Consider the following 17692-nt stretch of genomic DNA (forward strand, 5'->3'; position numbering starts at 1 on the left):
GTTTTATGTTTGTTTTTTTCTCAAAACAAGTGAAGTGCATTAAAATGCAAATTTTTCGTTTGCCATTTTTATGTTGTTACGTTTACGCTTTCCGTTGTGATTTGTGTGTATGGGCAGTTTAGTTACGGGCGTGGCATAGATACTACTATGACAGAGAGGCGTATACGGTTGTGTAGGCGTGTCTGCCTGGGTGGCTAGCTTGCTGCAGTCTTTTATAAAAATCCGATTTTTCCGTCATGCATAATCAGTTTGCATTTTTTATTTATTTATTTTTACGCGTTTTTCATTTGCCTGAGCTCTGATTCTCCGATTCTGTTGTGTTTCTTTTATCTCATTTTATTTTGTTTGTTATTCCGCTTTGTGGGTTTCACAGATACAGATACATACGTATGTACATACATATATATGGATATATACGAGAATTTTGCAATTTTTTGTTTTTTGGTTTTCTGTTGGCAGAGCATATAAAGTAATTTATTTCACTTGAACACATTTCACATTGAAATATTTTATTTTTTATTTATACTCTATCTGAGACTGAGACTAGCTACGACCACAACTTACTTCTGAAAGAGTAGTTGGCTTTTTGCGCTTTCTTTATGCTACATAAACTGGTAAGTAAGAGTATAAAAACTTCGACAACTTAATTCGTTTTGCTTTATCTCTTTCCTAACAACTTAACAAGAGGAAAATTGTTTAAAAAAACGCCCTGAAATTGTGATTTTTGACTGCATCTCTTTGTTGATGATGCATTCCACAAAATTTCTCTATGTGCATTGAGTTATAACATTTTGAAGCATTTCATTTATGCATTTTCAGCTGACTCCTTTTTTTCCTGTTTCTGTTTATGTTTTTATTTCGTGTTAACCGTCTAACAAAAATGAATGTTCATCTCTCTCTTTCTTTTTCGCACTTTGATTTGTGAACAATTTTAGGTTCAAAGGTAGTCATGTGTGAGAATTTCAGTTTGTTGGCAAATAAAAAACGAAATTTACGTTATTGTTTAATTCGACAAAAAATTTCAAAATCTAATCAATATATTTGGACTTGAACAAAGGCTGACGGAAAAGAATTGTACGCATCAACGAGCTCAAAATTTAATTAAATGCAAAATTGCTAAAATCTAGATAGGCTATATTAAAATAATAAAAAGTTGATCTATCTTACAATAAGTAATGAAACTAAATATAAATTCAGACAAGTTTTTTTATGGAATATATAAGAAAGAGACGCAGAATATTTGGAACACAATGCCAATTCGCATTAAAATATTAACAAATTTGTATAATGCAATAAAAGCAAATCAGTTAATAATTTAGAAATGATAAATGCGTCAAAAATGCCTACCAATTATTCTCATTCATTTGTATTGGCCTAGGTGAAATTGTCGACATTCAATTATCATTAAATGCCAAAGCTCAAATAGCCATAAAACCGAAACTAATCAACAAAACAGGAAAGCAGCAACAAGCTTTAACTTACCTTGGGGAACTCTTCGACTGGTTTTCCTTTTGACTCTTCTGTTCCTACCTAACTGTTTCGTCTACCTGTCAGTGTCAACGACATTCCAAACTTTTGCCTGGACTTGGCCTGGAGTGGAGTGGTGAGTATACGCCTAGTTAGTCTGTCTGACTGCCTGCCAAACTAGAGAACAGAACTCTCTCAAGACACAAAAATAAACTTTATAGATTTCTAATGCCTGATCGAAGTCCCTGGCTTATGTATGTTGTATGTCCATGCTTCGCACTGGTGCAATTTCAGTGAAGCTCAGCTGCTGCTGCTGCATTGAAAACCCTTCGACAAACTTTCAAGGCAAAAACTTTGTCGGCCCCAAAGAGTTTGTTGGTTTGTGGCTGTTGGCAAGTTTTGCTCTTCGACAAAATTGTTGGCAAAATAATTGTGTACGCCTTGTGGTTGGCATACAAACACTTACATTCACAATCGTACACAGACATTTACACATTCATGCCAACATTTTGGCCAAAATTTAAATAAAGAAAATGGAAAAATTCAAGAATTGACCCAATTACATTTTGTCGCTAAGCTGATGGCAATTTCACAATTCAGCTAACACACGCGAGGGATGTCAACACCTTTGGCCAACTGCCAAGAATTGACATATTCTGAAGTTGCTACGTGACGAGAACTAGAGAAGTTAGGTAAAGATCTTAGTTTAGTTTAAGCATAAAAAGAATAATCTCACCGATTACATAGACGTATAAAATGAAAATTATAACTATTTTCTTTGTCAAAATAAAAATTTACATCCCATTAAAATATTTTTAATAACAGAAATCGTGAAATGCCTGTACTATAGCATGTACACAAATGTATAGCATACATTTAAGGGCTGCTTGCTGGAACATACAATTTACAAATCGAATTCGATCTTTCTACACCGAAACGTTTCCAAGCTAACTAAGTTCTATTATTCCAAAAATATAGACATATATACATATTCAGAATTTTCTGACAAATCTAGCTTAGTGTTGATTATCCTTAATAGTAATCTAAGAAAATATCAGCATACAGAAGAAGAAAACATTTTTACTTATGTCTTTTGCCTGTCAACTAATACAACATTGTTAGAGAAAATCTTGGCCCTGGCCAACTCATTCACTCACTCACTTACAGAAAGACAGACGAAGACTGAAAAAGAGAGACTGCACAAGTAAAGTGTTTGTTAGCGCATTATGCTGACTTAGATGCTGGGATTCACACGCCAGGCCAAGCAGCCAACCAACCAACCAACGAACCAAGCAGCCACCCAACCACTTTTACTTACTACTGTGCTTCCCTCTCTGCTCTCTCTCAAAAATCTTTCATTCTCCTTGTTTGCCAAGTGGCGTGCTGACAGCCAAAAAGGATTTTCGTTGGCCGTTGCCAAAGCTGAAGCCTTAAAGCCAAAAGCTAATTTTACTTTAAGATTCCTGCTCCAAGAACCACACTAAGAAGGCAGAGATCTGGCAAGGACGTTGGCCCACAAAAAATGCATTTTTCTCCTAGAGGAAGAGGGGGGAGTGGGTTCTTTTTGGACATTATCCGTTTTGTGATTAGGTGTCTTGAACATGCAAATGTGTTTCAGTATGCGAATGTGTCGTTGTGTGGGTATATTCTCTCTGTGTGTGTGTGGAGGGATTCGTATCTCGAGCCAACAAAAACGACTCAAACTGGGCCAGGCAGTTTTCACAAAATTTATGCACTGACATTTTACATTTTACTCAATTGCCAAATGTTATCCCCCACCTGCTGTCTCTCTCTATCCCTCTCTATCTCTCTTTCTCTCTCACTTTACGTTCTTCAACTTGAAGTTGTAATGAAAAGTTTGTCCCACCCAAAAGCAAGTAAGAAAAAAAGCTCAAAATAATAAGTATCATAATTTCCAAGGGTTGTCAAAAAAGTCTTTTAATTTATGTTTGCCATTTCCGACCAAAAAGTCCAGGTCCAAGTCGAAAGTCTGGCTAGAAAATCAACATAAATAAGCCAAAAGTTATTCAGGCTTGAGTCTGAGTTCAGTTCAAGTAAAGTAAAAGGCAACCTCTTTTCCTTTTTCTTCTTTTATTTTATGTTGTTGCTGTTGTTGTTTTTGTTTTATTTTGCACTGGACTCACCCCAAGGACCAAGTTTGCCTTTTGTCACTGTTTGGGTGAGTGTGTGTGTGTGTGAGGGTTTGGTTGTGTGTCATTTGTTTGCCTTGCGTTGTGTTTATGGCAAGTTGGCAACTCTGTTACAATTGTGCCTAATTTCATGCTTTCCTTTTGGGCTGCCTGGCAAACAAATGTTGTTGCATACTTTCAGGTAAATAACTTTATTAAAATAATGACAAGCCAGAGAGCTACAGAACATCATGGGGGTCCACAGTCTCTCTCTCACCATACAGCACAGTCTGTTGGCTTGTGGTGACATTGACAGACGCTACATCAAAATGGAAAGGGCGTAGGAAGAGGATCTCGATAACATAGAAGTAGATACATAAGTTCTTTAAAGAAAGAATGTTTCTATCATTGATCGCTGATCTGAAAAATATATTTGAACAATTTTAGCTTTTATCAATTACTTTTCTTAAACTTATCATATCCCCTCATCCCTTTTTTCCCCACACCCCTGGGTATATTGTGTATTGGGCCTAGTCAAACTTTATGCATTCTATAAGTTGGTGAGAAGAATGGGGGACCGCTCTCTCAACTTTTACAGAACCTCCTGGTTGTTGGAGCTGTTACTACTTCTTCTATGGCAACTGCTGCCATTTGGCATAATGCACAACGAGTTTTATGTCTGCACCGAACGGGCGGGCGCCCCGAAAATGTGACGCTTCTAATTATGAAACTAAGCAGCTTGTGATTTGTTCAAGCGTGAAAATGGCTGTCGACAACATTCTGGAAGAGAAGGGACTAGCGACTATGAGGGGTTGGGTGAACGGGTGGGCACGGCACGCAAAATATTATGGCAACTTGTAAATAAGCCGCAGCTGCCGACGCAGGTCAGGACCAGTAGAACCAAAGCCAGCAGAACTGGAGTCAGTACCAGCGAAAGCCAAAAGCAAATTTTCCAAAAATTTATGCAAAATTATTTTGTAAAAGTTTGCGTTGTGCCATCGCCCATTTTTTTTTTTTTTTTTTGGTTAGGTGGCAGCGGCAACGTTGACGACGTCGACGACGACGACGACTGATGCTGCTTAAGCCTTTTGATGATAGCTCTAGCTATGCTCCAACTAGGTTTGCTTGTTTTGAGAGTTCATCGCCATTTTCACCGCTGCCTCTGCGTCTGGCCACCGTGTGAATGTCGACAAAGTTTAGCATTTTGCGCGACAAAGTGGCAAACAGTTTAGCAGAGTTTACGACAACAGAGTGAAGGAGATAGAGAGAGAGAGCGGCCCTTGTAACGCTTGCTGCTATGCCTCAACCGTCTGAGTTGGTGCTCCAACGGTTTATGTGTGTGAGTGTGCTCTGCCTCAGCCACTGCCTCAGTGTGGACTGTTTAATAGCAGCTGCCATGCGGCCATGATGCTAATTACAGTTGCCATTTAAGTGGTTGCACCAAATGACACTGCCAGCAAGCATATTACATAAAAAATAATACGACACAAGGGAGGCATGGGCCGGGAGGGGCGATGGGACTATAAAGGTGACAGCCTGGTCAACTTGCCCAAAAGGGTCAGAGTGTTGTTGTTGTTGTGCTGTCGTGTTGTGCCATGGCTAGATTAAAGATATGACACGTTAATGTTAACTTGCTTATAACTGCTTAAAGTCGAATCATTTATTATTCTGCATATTTAAATAGGCTCTGGACATATCTTTAATGACTTGCAGAGAAATAAAAAATGCCTTAATATACCAGCATTTAATATCCTTACACGTACATATAAAGATTTAATGATTTTGCAGATTGGAATTATTAAAATTCTCCAATAGCCTTTCGATCGCTGTCGTTAGCAAAACTAGTTGCAAAATGCATTACTCACTTTTACTCTTCCTTCTGTTTTGAATACATAATTTGATAAATCCGCCTTTTTAAAGACCAACATTGTTAAAATCGTTTAAGTTCAAAATTGAACTGTTAAACCCAGCTTATATCGAACTTAGCTATTAGAATAGTGAAATTCGTAAAAAAAACCCATTAGAAAGTAAGCTTCTCACAATTGAATAATAAACTCGGTTTAATAAGGAAATCTTTCATCAGCTCCATTTCGCTTATCTTCTCTGTGAACAGAAGAGGAAGAAGGGAGAAGGGAATCGATCCAATCAATTTCGTGGTTCTTTAGTTTGCTGTTATTTTCTCTCGTATCGAAGTTCCAATATATATACAGATATATATCAAAACATACCAAAGCATCTTATTCCGTTTAGCCCAAAAATGTTGCTACAGTTCCATCTGTCCCGACGTTCTATTCGGTAAACTCTTCTCTCCTCCTTCCCCTCCACCTGCCAAAGTATTTCTGCATTCCTTTGCTCCCGCTAAGTCGTAAGACTTGAACATGTTCAGCCCGTGTAATGCGCGTTTAAAAAGTTTACAAACTTTGCCAAGTTTTGTGCGGAATTTTCTTATATACATAGATACATATATATATAGGTATATATGTTTTTCCTTTCCTTTCGTTGGGTTGCTTTTGCCTGCAAATTCATTTTTTTACTCCGCCTTGCAACTTTGTGGCAAGCGAAATGTCAAAAGAAAAAGCAACGAAATGAAGCAACACCACTGAAGCAATGTCAGGAAAGGTGGCAAATGGCCACGCCCATTTTCTGCAACCACGCGCCTGTTTACACTTTTCAACGCTTTGATGTTGTTCTTTTCCCTTTATTTGGCGCTTAAACTGAAAAACGTGACCATTTAAAAATGCGCCACGTTTGCCAAAAAACTTTGCCAATGCCTCGAACTTTGCCATCAGTGAAACGATGAAACGAACGAAAAGTTCGTGACAAAGGTGAGGCAGAGCCAATGGATTGGGCGTGGCAGTCATATGCAACTGCCGACGCGCCGCAACTGTAAAATTTATGAAAATTGATTTTGTTAAAAGGCCAAAACCAAACTGGCTAAGACAGCTTAATGCCCCAAAACAGAAAATGGTTAGGATCGAAAGACCTAACTGAAAACTGCTTTTAATGACATTTTGACTTGAGCAACGAACGTGCAAAATGGAATTGTTATTGTTTTCTACCACATGCATGAGCAAAAAAAGAAAAAGGTCAGAGAAGGTGGTTCACGTGACAGTCACAGGAACTTCCTGTTGATATCAACTGGGCATTATAAGAAAACCAGTTCTTGATTGAGAAATCAATGGGTATAACTGATAGATAATTGTAGTCTAAATGGATGTCTGTGAGATAAAAATATTTAAATAAGTGTATATCATGAATTTCTTCTGATTAAAAATTTGAAGTGCTGATTACAATTGTCAATCAATTTCATGCCCTCTGCTCAATTTCTTTTCTCTTTCATTTTGAGTTTACTTCATGACAGTTTTTTTTTTTTTTTTTTTTGGCGAATTCTTTCATCAGAACACTCTCATATGATTTTGGTCATAAAACGGACTTCACAAACGTTGACTACGTGCCGAAAAAGTGATGGCTAGTCCCGCAGGTTTTTGCTGGGGTCCTGGTCAAGTTAATTTTCTATAGCGTCTATTGCACGTCGTTGTCATTCGCCGCTTTTATTTGGACATAGCCTGCGTCTCTATATACATATAGAGCCCATATCCCCCTATTCGCTCTTTTAGCAGGAAGCAGGAGCAGAGGGATAGACCCAACGAGAAAGAGCGGGATAGCTTTAATTGAAAGCAAAACATCAAAACGAAAGCGTTGAGGTGAACATTGGGCTAATTTGGTAATTTGCACGCAATTGCATGAGTTGTTGACTATATCTATAGAATGAGTGGATATATGTATCCATGTGTGTCTGTGTTTGTGTGTGGATGCTGCATCGTTAGCTTTTGGCAATTGACTTAAATGACAGCCTTTATTGTGTCTGTTGTGTATTGATGTTGTTGTTGTTATTGTTGCTACTGTTGGCTTACATTGACAGCTCGGCGTATGCGTAATGTACATTTGATGTGCGTGCAAAACAGCAAAGAGAAAACAAACTGATGAGGCGTTTATTTGAGATACAATATAGTAAATAAATATATACACTTAAGACTATCGTTATGACCATTTTATTTGGCTAATTTTGTAAATGAGTTAAATGAAATAAAATAATTGAAACTTAAACATTTATCGATCTACACTTTTAGACGAAGTTGAATAGCTCTTGCATTGTTAGAATTTAGAACTTTAAAACATCTTCCTTATCAGTTATTATCATTGTATTATTGACAGTTTAAACTACCCAAAACTATGTTTTAACGAAGACAAGCCAGATGCAAAAAAAAAAAAAAAAAACTTCAAATACATGCTAGCCAAAGAGCCAAAGGTAAAATTTGTAGACTAACAGTCAGAGAACTGACCTACAGTCTAACAGGTGGATATCCTCAAGCTAATTAGCCAAAGTCAACTGCAGACCATTTCAAAATCAATGTGCCATGGACACGCTAGAGTAACTGATTTCCAAACTATCCTTCATTTGAGCCAGTTAGACAGATTGATTGCCAGGATAATAAAATTTGCAAAACGCAGAAGCATTTTCTACTCTTTAAAGAAGGGGCCTAACTGAGTGTACTTAAAAGTCTTTTGCTGATTCGAAAACCATTTTTGGCAAGAGAAAAAACTTGAATGCGTTTGCAACTGTAATCAAAATCAAATTTGATGGGTAAGCTGCTTGAAAAGAGAAAAGTTTAACTTAAAGTTCTTTGATGGCTTTGCTCTCTAAATCTCAGAAAAGTTTCAAATGATCTAAAAAAAGAAGAAAAAAAGAAATCTAGATGTAGAAGGACTCTTTTATACATATATGTACATACATACATCAATGTTGGTTGGGAGTATGGATGTATATGATTTCGTGTGTGTGTATGTGTGTAAGTGTGTGTGACACGCTGCGTTTAACACAAATGAATATGAATGCGGGCCCAGGAGACAGTGAAGCAGCAGTAGAACAGTGCAGACAGGACTCGTAGAGAGTGCTAAATAAAATTTAATGTAGTGCGAAACGTTTATGAGCTGCAACCGCAAGCTGATGATAGCTGCTGTAATAGGGAGAGACGTAGAGCATCCGAACCCGCGCCCCGCACTCCAGGAGTTAAGAGCAACGAGGCGGAGCGTTAAATAAACAAGTGGCAAAGTGTGCATAGGGTTTGCCTGCCCCACCCCCTCTCATTCGCCCAACAAGAGTGAGCAGCATTTTCATTTGGCAATTGAAAAAGTTGCTGCATACTTAAAGTTTTTCTTTCTACCCTATCCAAGCGCTCCATTCTTGCGTATACGCAATTTTTTTCTGACTTTAGGTAAGTGCATTTGGCAGGCTAAAAGTGAGATTGAACTTAATTGAATTTTTCTATATATATATGTGTAAATATATATGCGGGAACCAACAAACAGATTCACATTTGCATGTAGGTGAATGCAATATGTAAATATATTTAGTTTGCACTTCAACCGCAAAGGGTTTTCCCAGACCCAGTCCCAGCGACTCTGTTCCTTTCAAAAGCCAGACACTCATATTCGACAGCTGGAAAGCGCCATTTGATTTTTCAATTTAAATAAATAAAATTGCATTCAAATGCATTTTGTAGACACATACAAACATACATATATAAACTCACACATTTTGCGCCAATGCCTTACGGCTCAGAAAGTATGTATTTTGCTGCATGTAATTGACAGGACCCATGACAGTTTAATTATTTTATATAGAAATGATTTCTGCGGTTAATCAAAATAAAATTGAAATGCATTTTCCTGGTATTAACAACAACAACAACAACAACAACAACAACAACAGCATTTAAGTTGATGAAGAAAATTGCATTGACATGTGTTAAATCTAGGGAAACAAATCTGACATTTTTGGTTTTGATTTGATTGAAAATGAAAGTAAATAAATCAAATTTATTAACTGAAAGTTATTTGTGGCAAATGCTTTTAGTTTTTATTGATTTGAATTTGTCCTCCCAATAAACTTTTGGCTTTTAATTAATTGATTAATAATCGGATTACTATTTAATTTGCTTAATACCGTGTCTTTTCGTTTTATTGCAATTTCCTTTTGATTTCATTTCAATTTGCTTGTATTTATGAGCAAATGTTAAGCGGAAAATTGACAGGATATACGTTTAAGTAAACACTCAAGCAGCAAATCAGAAAAAAAGAACACCAACAGAAATAAAGTGGAAATAGCCTACACGCAGACAACACTTAAAGTGTCCAACTGTTGGGACTCTAAGGAGCCTACACAAGCATTTCCCTCAAGTGTTCCTTTGGCATCAACTTTGGTATCGGAAAACAAAACCAAAAAAAGAGAGAGTCAAGTAAAAATGAAATAAAAATCAACCTAACGAAAGTAAAACTTTCCTGCGCCCACAAAGCGTAACGGATATCAAACGCACTTTGCCTCCCATAGACAATTTCCGTTTCCTGTTGTTAGATGGAAAAACTGAAGGAAAAGTAGTCTGCTGGTTGCCGGTGGCTGCTGCTTCTGTTAGAAAAGGCGCTAAAGTAATGGGACCAATAAAAATAGCCACCAATCGTGGGCCACAAATTGTATTTGCGAGTATATGTGTGTAGAGTTTAAGTGGTTCTTATTTGTAATATGAGAAAAATGTTTTCAAAAAAATAACATTGTAACTACGAACGTAATTTAATTGGCTTGAAATTGCATAACTTCAACTTTGATTCAAAGGTTTCATTTATGGTTTTCAATTCCTTTTTTTATTGTGAATTTTTTGCTTTAGTTTTGCTAAAAGTTCTCTTTTTTTTTTGATTCGGCAGATTGATGTTCTGCAGTTTAAAGCTGCCACATGTAAGTGGTTAAATCTAGTTTTTGCCTAAGCTCATATCACAGAGAAAAGCCAAAGCTAAGCAGGACATTAGTCAGGCACTTAGCAAGGGCATTAGTACTAGCCCCAGGAAAACCACTTTACTCAAGTTTCTGCTCTTCCACCTTCTTCCCCTTCATTTGAAGCTCTTTACTGTGTGGGTCAAACATTTTGCTGTCTTTTTAATGCGTTTAAGAGAACATTTACTTTTGCTCTGCGTATGAGATACCAACTCCTACTTACTTGAAATTCAGTTGAAATTTGTTAGATACCAAGCCAAGAGGCAGCAGTAGCAGATGGACGACTGGAAACCGGAGAAGCAGCCTGTGCGAAAAGTAGGTGGAATAACTACCAAAGCAGCTGTTCCATGCTATGATTGGGCACTTGTTGCTGTTGTTTCAGCTGCAGCTTAAGCTATCCCCACCCGCAAATCCATTCACCCACACACACATACACACATGAAGGAGAGCAAAGAGCTGATTATGTTAATGCGGAATGCCCAAGCAAAGTCAAACAGCAATTGCGGGTGCATGAAAATTTAATTAAAAAAAAGTTCAGTGAAAAGTGGTTAAGGCAATTAAATTAAAAGTTGGTCAATTTTTATTACGATTTTATGACTTTCTCGTAAAGTAAAGAAAGGGCAGACAAGTAAGGCAACTGAATAAAAGGTGAAATTAAGTGAAATTAAGCTCATTTCAGTGAAATCCACTCTTTCAAGATAAAAAGGTATTTAAGCGTTTTCAAAAGGTTGGTAGAAACACATATAAATTTTGCCATTTGGCAAAGAGTGAACAATAAGTATTTGAAAAAAACTTATGTTTATTATCTTTAGAGTATTAAATCTTCGTTGTGTTGTGCGCACAAGTTTTCCGTTAGTTACTTTTTCTCTTTCGCTTTTGTTTGTTTTAATTTCCATTTTGGCCTCTTATCGGAAAATGAAAAGCTTCGCCGGCAAAAGTTGACCCGCATTTTAAAGCTGCTTAACCCTCATGCAATGAATGTTTTTTTCCTGTGGGTGAAAGGAGAGTGCCAGAGAGTTGAAGAGAGATAGAGAGAGAGAGAGAGACTTAAACGAAAGATGGAAGGGGCACAGCCAGAAACTGGAAAGAACAAAACAAAAATTCATTAAAATTTTGCATATTTATAAAAAAGAAAAAGAATCCTGAGTGGCCCGCTTTGCGCCTTGGGGCACTTTTGTTTTTAAAGCAACCAAACAGCAACACCCCCTCCATGTCCAACCCCCCTGATTTACTGTCCACTCCTCCTCGTACAACTTACTCGGAAAATTCTCTTGTTTATGCTTCGTAATGTGGCAAGCTTAAGTTTTGGCTGACCGAAAAGTATGAGAAAGCGTAAAAAACGATGAAATAGGTCAGGATACGATTTCGAGATGCCGTGTATAAAATGATATGGAAAATTTTTAGGATATGGAAAAGCAAAGAAAATAAAATTTCATAATAAAGACTTGTTTTGTTCCATACTTTTTTGATTCGTGATATAAATATACTAGATCCAGATCATGTTGTGAATTTAAAGGTCCTAGTCCTCTCTGCGTGAGGATTTTGTGCTTAAGTCCTTCTTTCTTGTTTGCCATCAATTCAATATACTTGTTTCTTTAAAGAATACAGGGTATGATGAGACGAAGTAAACTCAAACCAAATGCAAAATATAAGGAAAAAAGAAAACTTTTTAATATGCGGATAGCTTTAATTAAATATGTTTTCCACTAGACGAACCCAAACGAAAAAAAAAAAAAAATACTAGCAGCAACAACAAGTTTATGTGTGTGTTTATGTTTGGTTGTTGTTTCACTTTGTTTTATTTTACCAACATAAACATAAATGTTAGTCGGTGTAGCAAGGAAACAAGTTTCTATTTTTTCTTCCTTTTTTTCCTTTTTGTGATTTTCCTTGTTAAGTTTTTTATTCTTATAGCTTTGAGCAAATTTCTCCTATTTGCATTTGGCTGGTTTTAGCCTAAGTTTAGGTTTTTTCCTCCTATTCATTTGTAGATATTTGTGTTTAGGGTTAAAAGAAGAGATTTTAATTTGGAATTTTTATAGAAACTTTTGAATGTCTTTCGTAAGCTATTGATATTGAAACATTTAAAGTATTAAAGTGGAATAAATGCATTAAGCTAACTTTGATTAATGTAAAAGTAATATGCAAAGAATTTAAGAGTACATTCTGATTAAACACTCCACTTGAAAACTTGAAAATCAAAAACAAATTTTAGACATTGACGTTTAAGTCATGATATGATTAATACAAATATTTACTATTATTATTTATTTCATTCATTTTTCAAGTCTATATGACTATCATTTCTTATTGCACACACAAGTGAAATCTTGATTAATTTGAGTTTATTAATATTCAATATTTTTATTATTATTAAATTTACAGAGTCAGTTTGCATGTTCTCATTGTCTGCAATTGCAAAAGAGGAAAAGAAAAAAACCTTTCAGCATTTCAGTATGGTGTGTTCAGCCATTGACAATAATTTATTATGAATTTCTTTATTATATTTCGTTCTCTTTATTATGTAACCTGTAATGTCTATAAGTTCGAGAAGGGTATACTCACACACCCAAGTTGTTAGTCGTAGCTAAAGAAATGTAATACAGACACTACTTATATACAATTTTGAAATACAAAATCTACGGATCTTTCTTTAAATGATTAAATAAGACTCTGATTATAATATATAGAATATATATGAATGTTAATTGATAGGTAGGCATCCAATTATATCCGTGCCCAAATATGAGATCTAGGGTCAAAAATCTAACTTGTATCGTAATGTAAAAATAAATTAATGAAAATTTTATAATTCCTAATTTCACAGAGGGTATCACTGGAGTCGAGATATCTGAGTACTTTGAGCATTCCATTGCTCTGGCCTGGCCATTGTTGCCTCGGCTTGGCGCTCTTTTACATTTCTGTTCATTTTACGCCTACAAGGAAGTTTAAATAAACATAAAATAGCGACAAGCGAATGAATAAGGCACCAGCAAATATGGAAAAGCATACATATATGTGTGTGTGTGTGTATGAATGTACAATATATATCAAATTTATAACCCACACATGCATCCACTTTTCACACTACTCACTCCCTTTCTCCCTCCCGGCGCTCACCCACACAGATGAAAAACAAACAAATTGTCATGTCGATGCCGAGTTAAAAAAAGAAAAATTGAAAAAGAGTCAGAAAAAGGGGAATTCTTTCTTTTTTCTTTCAACTGGTTGAGGCTGTTGGGTTATGCTTTTTCTTGGTTGTTTTTTGGTTTTTTTGTTTAAATTGTTGTAAAATTCATCGGATATGAAAATCTAATGATTTGTAAAGGCGATGATAAGCGTGCGAGAGGATGGCCCCTTCAGGCGTTGAGAGAAAACAGAGAGAAAAGTTTTTTGTATTTTGGGGTTTTTCATAGGCAGATGAGAAAAGGATTTTCCACATTTATTGAAATATTATTTAATATTTGCTTCTTATCAGCTCATGTGTGTGTGTGTGGGTCCGTCCCAGTGTGTGTATGTGTGTGTGTGTCTGGATGGAAAATGAAAAACTTTTGCACACAAAGTTTTTGTTGGCTGTAAAATTAAAGACAGACCAAACCAAGAAGCAGCTTAAAAAGTTTCAACAAAAATCAATTGGAAAAGTTAAACTTTTTGTGTAATTTTTTTGCTCTAAGAAATGACAGAGTATATATATTTCGGGTAATAGCTTGTAATACCTCAACTCTGCATTATTTTTGGTTTCTTTTTGGAGATTCAAGTCATATCATTTGAATATTGAAGATGATTTTCTATTACTTTTGTAAGAGTATTAATTATTCGACAACACCTAAATTATAAGTTCAAATGTCTGGAATTTTGTTAGGTCATTTAATAGGGACCATCTGAACCAGATTAAAACGCATTATCTTTGCTATAAATTAGTTTAAACACAACTCAAGAGATCTCTAATATGTTATGGAATAAATTTTATTTACTTTAGATTTATATATTTTTGCTCTTAAGCAAAATGTTGTACATTTTCCTTTTCCTTTTTTTTTTTTGTTTGCTATATTTTTTTATTTTATTGTTGCTTTGCTTCTTTTGCCTTGGCATTAAAAAATATTTACTATGTCTAGACGGGCAAGGGCATAAATCAATTGCATTTGAGGGGGCAAGTTGTCTCAGCTTACAGGGAAAAGGGGGAAAAATGTGAAAATATTTTACCCATAGTATTACACTTTCCACACTACTTCCCCTCCTTCCCCCTTGTTCAATTCCCTCTCACTATAGTATATTTGTATACAATTCTTAATGGTTTTGCCCAGATTTTCCGTGTCAAGTGTGTGTAAAGTTTGATGAATGTTTTCTGACCCAAAGACAAAGTAAAAAGACGCATGATGTTAGACCGAAACATTAAGATATTAATTTCGAACTCTCTAGTATAATTTGGCAAAATATATTTAGGTCAATCAATCGCCTCGTCTCAATCCACTGGGATCGAGCACAAAACGCGTACCAAATGCGAAGCGATCCGTGGGCATGCTCATTACCACACTAAAGCCCACTTGAATTGGTAAATATGTTAGATATCTAAGAGATGGAAAGAGTTTTAAGACTGGCCTAGATGGTGAGTCAAATTGCCTTACTTGGTCCACATGAAACCCACGGAGGCATCTGAGTCGAACTTTCCATGCACTTCTGAATTCCCGAAATTCCATTGATAGCATATGGTGGCAATGGTTTTACGTGTGTTGCGATTCCAAGCCAGCAAATTGGCCATTTGAATTTGTGGATGGATGCGTTGCCAATAGCTAACATCGAGTCCTTGTCGGGAAGCGGTGGCCGCAAAAGAATAATTATGATGTGAGTAGCTAACATGTGGATATCATTGGAAAGAAGCAGTAAATTGGTGTTAACATAAAAGAGTAAAGGAAATTACCGTGCTGCAACTGCAATATCACTCCTAAGCCTTTTTGGTTCATTCCATTCCAGCAAGAGTTCCGTGCCAAGGGCCCAATGCGTTGTTATGGAACGCATTACGGACAATGTGCAACGACCGTTCTCACTACTCACATTATATAAATTTGCTGACCAAGTGTCGCACGGTCGTGTCCATTCGATTGTGTATTGCGATTCGACCGGAGTTACCTCATTCGCCTTTTGCATAATGGCCTCCATGCGCAGCGATTTGAATGGATAAAACAATATATTCAGATTGGCAGCCAACGAAGTGGGATGTATATCGCCAATTATCGTGGGTGTGAGCTAGAATGGAAAGTATATATATCTACGGAATAACTGACTGAGTTGCTGTGTATTTACCATTATATCATCGGACACACGAAATGTGTAAAGTCCGCCAAAACGAAAACCCGCTGCCCTCACATGACTCAGCACCCAGGAAGCTGTGATATACTTATTCGGGGCCAATCGATGCAAATAATCCAATTCGACACCATCGAAAAACTTTGGCATTACCCGATGGGCCAAGACATGAAGTCCTTCGATATTTCCGGGATTCTTTTGCGTACAAATGCCACCATAACGCTCGAAGCAGCTGGGAAAGAATATGCCATTGACCTCATTTGGCGGACAACTTTTGCAGGGCATAGTCGGGTGGAGTGTGGAACATCAACGAAATATATATATTTATATAAAACACAAAAAAAATCCGAATACGATGGGATGTACAAAACGTCCTTAGATATACAAAATTTTGGGTTTCTCTTCTCGATCTGATATGGTAGGAATAATAATCTGTTCTTAGAGTTGAGAATGGCAAATGTTTTTTTTTTTTTTTTGTTTACTTTTTGTTTTTGTTAGTTGTAAATTATTTTTGTTTCAATAACATTAAACCAAATGTTATATAGATTCCATTAAAAGAATATGTAAAATAGGTACGTAGAAGGCGAAATTCACCCGGCTCAAAAAAGAAAACGAATGTAAAATGTATCATCAGCTGTCAATTGTCATTTTATGCGCCATTTCACTAGCTCTTATCCTTGTTGGGCTTCCCTTGTCCCTTTGTGTCCCTTTTTGTTTCTTTTATTCTGACTTTGGGCACACCATTAGGCACATTTCACACTTTTACATTATTTATATGCCATACACTTTGGTTACCAACGCCTTCTTCATCGTGATGTCTCTTTTGCTTCATGAAATATTTAAAATCAAGTCCAAATCGCTTGCCAAAAGACGATGCTGGCAATGCTCATGATGACGTTTCTGATGATGATGTATGACAGCAACATTTTCGCGACCAGGATAAACTAGTGTATATAATATTTATGATGATACTTTAGTCTATGTTGAGGGACGAGCAATGTGAATGGGTTTTTATTAAATTTTCTTAAACATCAAGTATTTCCGTATACGGTCCAGCACTTTGAGTGTATTTGTTGTTCACATAGTCCTCTTCACTCCAACATAGATTGACATAAGCTTTATCCTTGTGTCGGCACTTATTGCCTGGTTCAGCACCCCATTTATAGATCGGTCGACCAATTAGATTTTCGGTGGCAAAGGCACAGCTAAAGTAGAAATACTTATAACCCGCCAAAATGTAGCGTAATGCAGCGCATCCGAATTGTGAATTTCGTTCATTTATAATGAGAGTTGTTTTATATTTGTGACTGCGGCGAGAGAGAAGAAACTATCAGGAAAGTTAGTTTTATTAATGAGAGATTCACTCACGGCTTGTCAAAGCTACTGGGCAATATCAAAGTAGCGGTGCGAGATATGCCAGTTATCTCCGATGACCAACCATCAATTATTTCCGTCATCATGGCAAAGTTTCCTCGATCGGTTTCGTATTCCAAAAATATAATCTTTTCCGCCATATGTCCTATGTAATAGAAAAATGGTGAACTCATGCAGGGCCTCGGGGTCAGTCGGCAGCGGCTGATATCCAAACGGGCAAACATGGCCAATTCATTGGACCAGGTCATTTTGCCCATGCGTGCTGCTTTGGGCAAGTTGCGATATTTGCCACCGGCCACATTGTTACGCAATGTATTAAAAATATCAGCCAAAGAATTCTTATATTTTGCCATTTCCAACAACTTGGCATTAGGTGGGCAGCTAGAAAGATTCTACCAAGAACCAATTGTTGTTATATTGATCATTTTATAATAAAAAACTTACACCTTGAGAAGTACAGGCCAAATTTAAGCCTTGACAGTGGGTGCCCTGACAATAGTTTTGACTTCTTGCCATTGAATTTGGTATTGTGATTAAGCCAACAATAAATATATTTAACTGGTAGTTAGTCAACTTCATGGTTAGCCTTGGT

General features: G+C 36.6%; 2 protein-coding genes across 2 annotated transcripts; both read right to left on the minus strand.

Moving 5' to 3' along the window:
• Window positions 1–14801: 14801 nt before the first annotated feature.
• LOC137584929 (mitochondrial import receptor subunit TOM40 homolog 1) lies at window positions 14802–16234 on the minus strand. The gene is made up of 4 exons (XM_068300530.1): window positions 15724–16234; window positions 15341–15666; window positions 15048–15272; window positions 14802–14991 (listed from the first exon to the last, which is right to left on the minus strand). The coding sequence occupies exons 1-4, from the start codon at window positions 16009–16011 to the stop codon at window positions 14871–14873; spliced, it is 960 nt and encodes a 319-aa protein (XP_068156631.1). The 5' UTR covers window positions 16012–16234; the 3' UTR covers window positions 14802–14870.
• A 155-nt stretch (window positions 16235–16389) lies between these two features.
• LOC137584930 (antigen 5 like allergen Cul n 1) lies at window positions 16390–17692 on the minus strand. Its single transcript, XM_068300531.1, has 3 exons — window positions 17545–17692; window positions 17095–17492; window positions 16390–17033 (listed from the first exon to the last, which is right to left on the minus strand). The coding sequence occupies exons 1-3, from the start codon at window positions 17677–17679 to the stop codon at window positions 16751–16753; spliced, it is 816 nt and encodes a 271-aa protein (XP_068156632.1). The 5' UTR covers window positions 17680–17692; the 3' UTR covers window positions 16390–16750.

This window comes from Drosophila tropicalis, unplaced genomic scaffold (genome assembly GCF_018151085.1).
Source record: "Drosophila tropicalis isolate 14030-0801.00 unplaced genomic scaffold, ASM1815108v1 contig_878, whole genome shotgun sequence".
NCBI lineage: Eukaryota > Metazoa > Arthropoda > Insecta > Diptera > Drosophilidae > Drosophila > Drosophila tropicalis.

Bases quoted from the DNA above. Each gene is read 5' to 3' on its own strand.
- LOC137584929 (XM_068300530.1), bottom strand. From the start codon at position 16,011: ATGCCCTGCAAAAGTTGTCCGCCAAATGAGGTCAATGGCATATTCTTT. The intron at 15,273-15,340 runs GTAATTTCCTTT...TCCACATGTTAG, and splicing joins GATATTGCAGTTGCAGCACG to CTACTCACATCATAATTATT. The intron at 14,992-15,047 runs GTAAGGCAATTT...TCCATCTCTTAG, and splicing joins GTGGGTTTCATGTGGACCAA to ATATCTAACATATTTACCAA.
- LOC137584930 (XM_068300531.1), bottom strand. From the start codon at position 17,679: ATGAAGTTGACTAACTACCAGTTAAATATATTTATTGTTGGCTTAATC. The intron at 17,493-17,544 runs GTAAGTTTTTTA...GGTTCTTGGTAG, and splicing joins TGGCCTGTACTTCTCAAGGT to AATCTTTCTAGCTGCCCACC. The intron at 17,034-17,094 runs GTGAGTGAATCT...CTCTCGCCGCAG, and splicing joins CCCAGTAGCTTTGACAAGCC to TCACAAATATAAAACAACTC.